We start from the raw sequence: 385 nt of genomic DNA on the forward strand, positions 1-385 counted from the left end.
CCACCATGTCCCCACCTCCCCTCCCCGAGGGCGGGTGCTGTCCCTGGCACCTGCCACCCCTGCTGGCCCACATCATGGCTGCTGACGTCACAGCGCCCTTACCCCCCTGCACCTGCGGGAAGCCCAGGGCGCAGGCCCCTCGCCAGGTCACGTGGGACAGCAGGTCTGGGCCCATGAATCGGAGCCGAGTCTGCTGGGGGAGCCCTTCCGCCCGAGCGCCCAGGCCAGGACCGGACGGCTCCCCGCAGGCCAGGACGAGGAGTTCGTCCTCAAGCTCATCAACCGGCCCATCCTGGTGCTGCGCGGCCTGGACGGCTTCGTGTGCCACCGGCGCGGCTCCAACCAGCTGGACACCAACCGCTCCGTCTACGACGTCTTCCACCTG

General features: G+C 70.4%; 1 protein-coding gene across 1 annotated transcript in view; it reads left to right on the plus strand.

Moving 5' to 3' along the window:
- FSCN2 (fascin actin-bundling protein 2, retinal) overlaps positions 1-385 on the plus strand; it is a gene marked incomplete at its 3' end in the record, with an annotated part of 6,322 nt that extends 5,937 nt beyond the window's left edge. The window contains exon 5 of the mRNA XM_005883659.2: positions 184-385. Within this exon, the coding sequence (XP_005883721.2) occupies positions 184-385 (202 nt within the window). The remainder of the gene's footprint in view (positions 1-183) is intronic.

The sequence above is a fragment of the Myotis brandtii genome, unplaced genomic scaffold (assembly GCF_000412655.1).
Source record: "Myotis brandtii unplaced genomic scaffold, ASM41265v1 scaffold797, whole genome shotgun sequence".
Taxonomy (NCBI): Eukaryota; Metazoa; Chordata; class Mammalia; order Chiroptera; family Vespertilionidae; genus Myotis; species Myotis brandtii.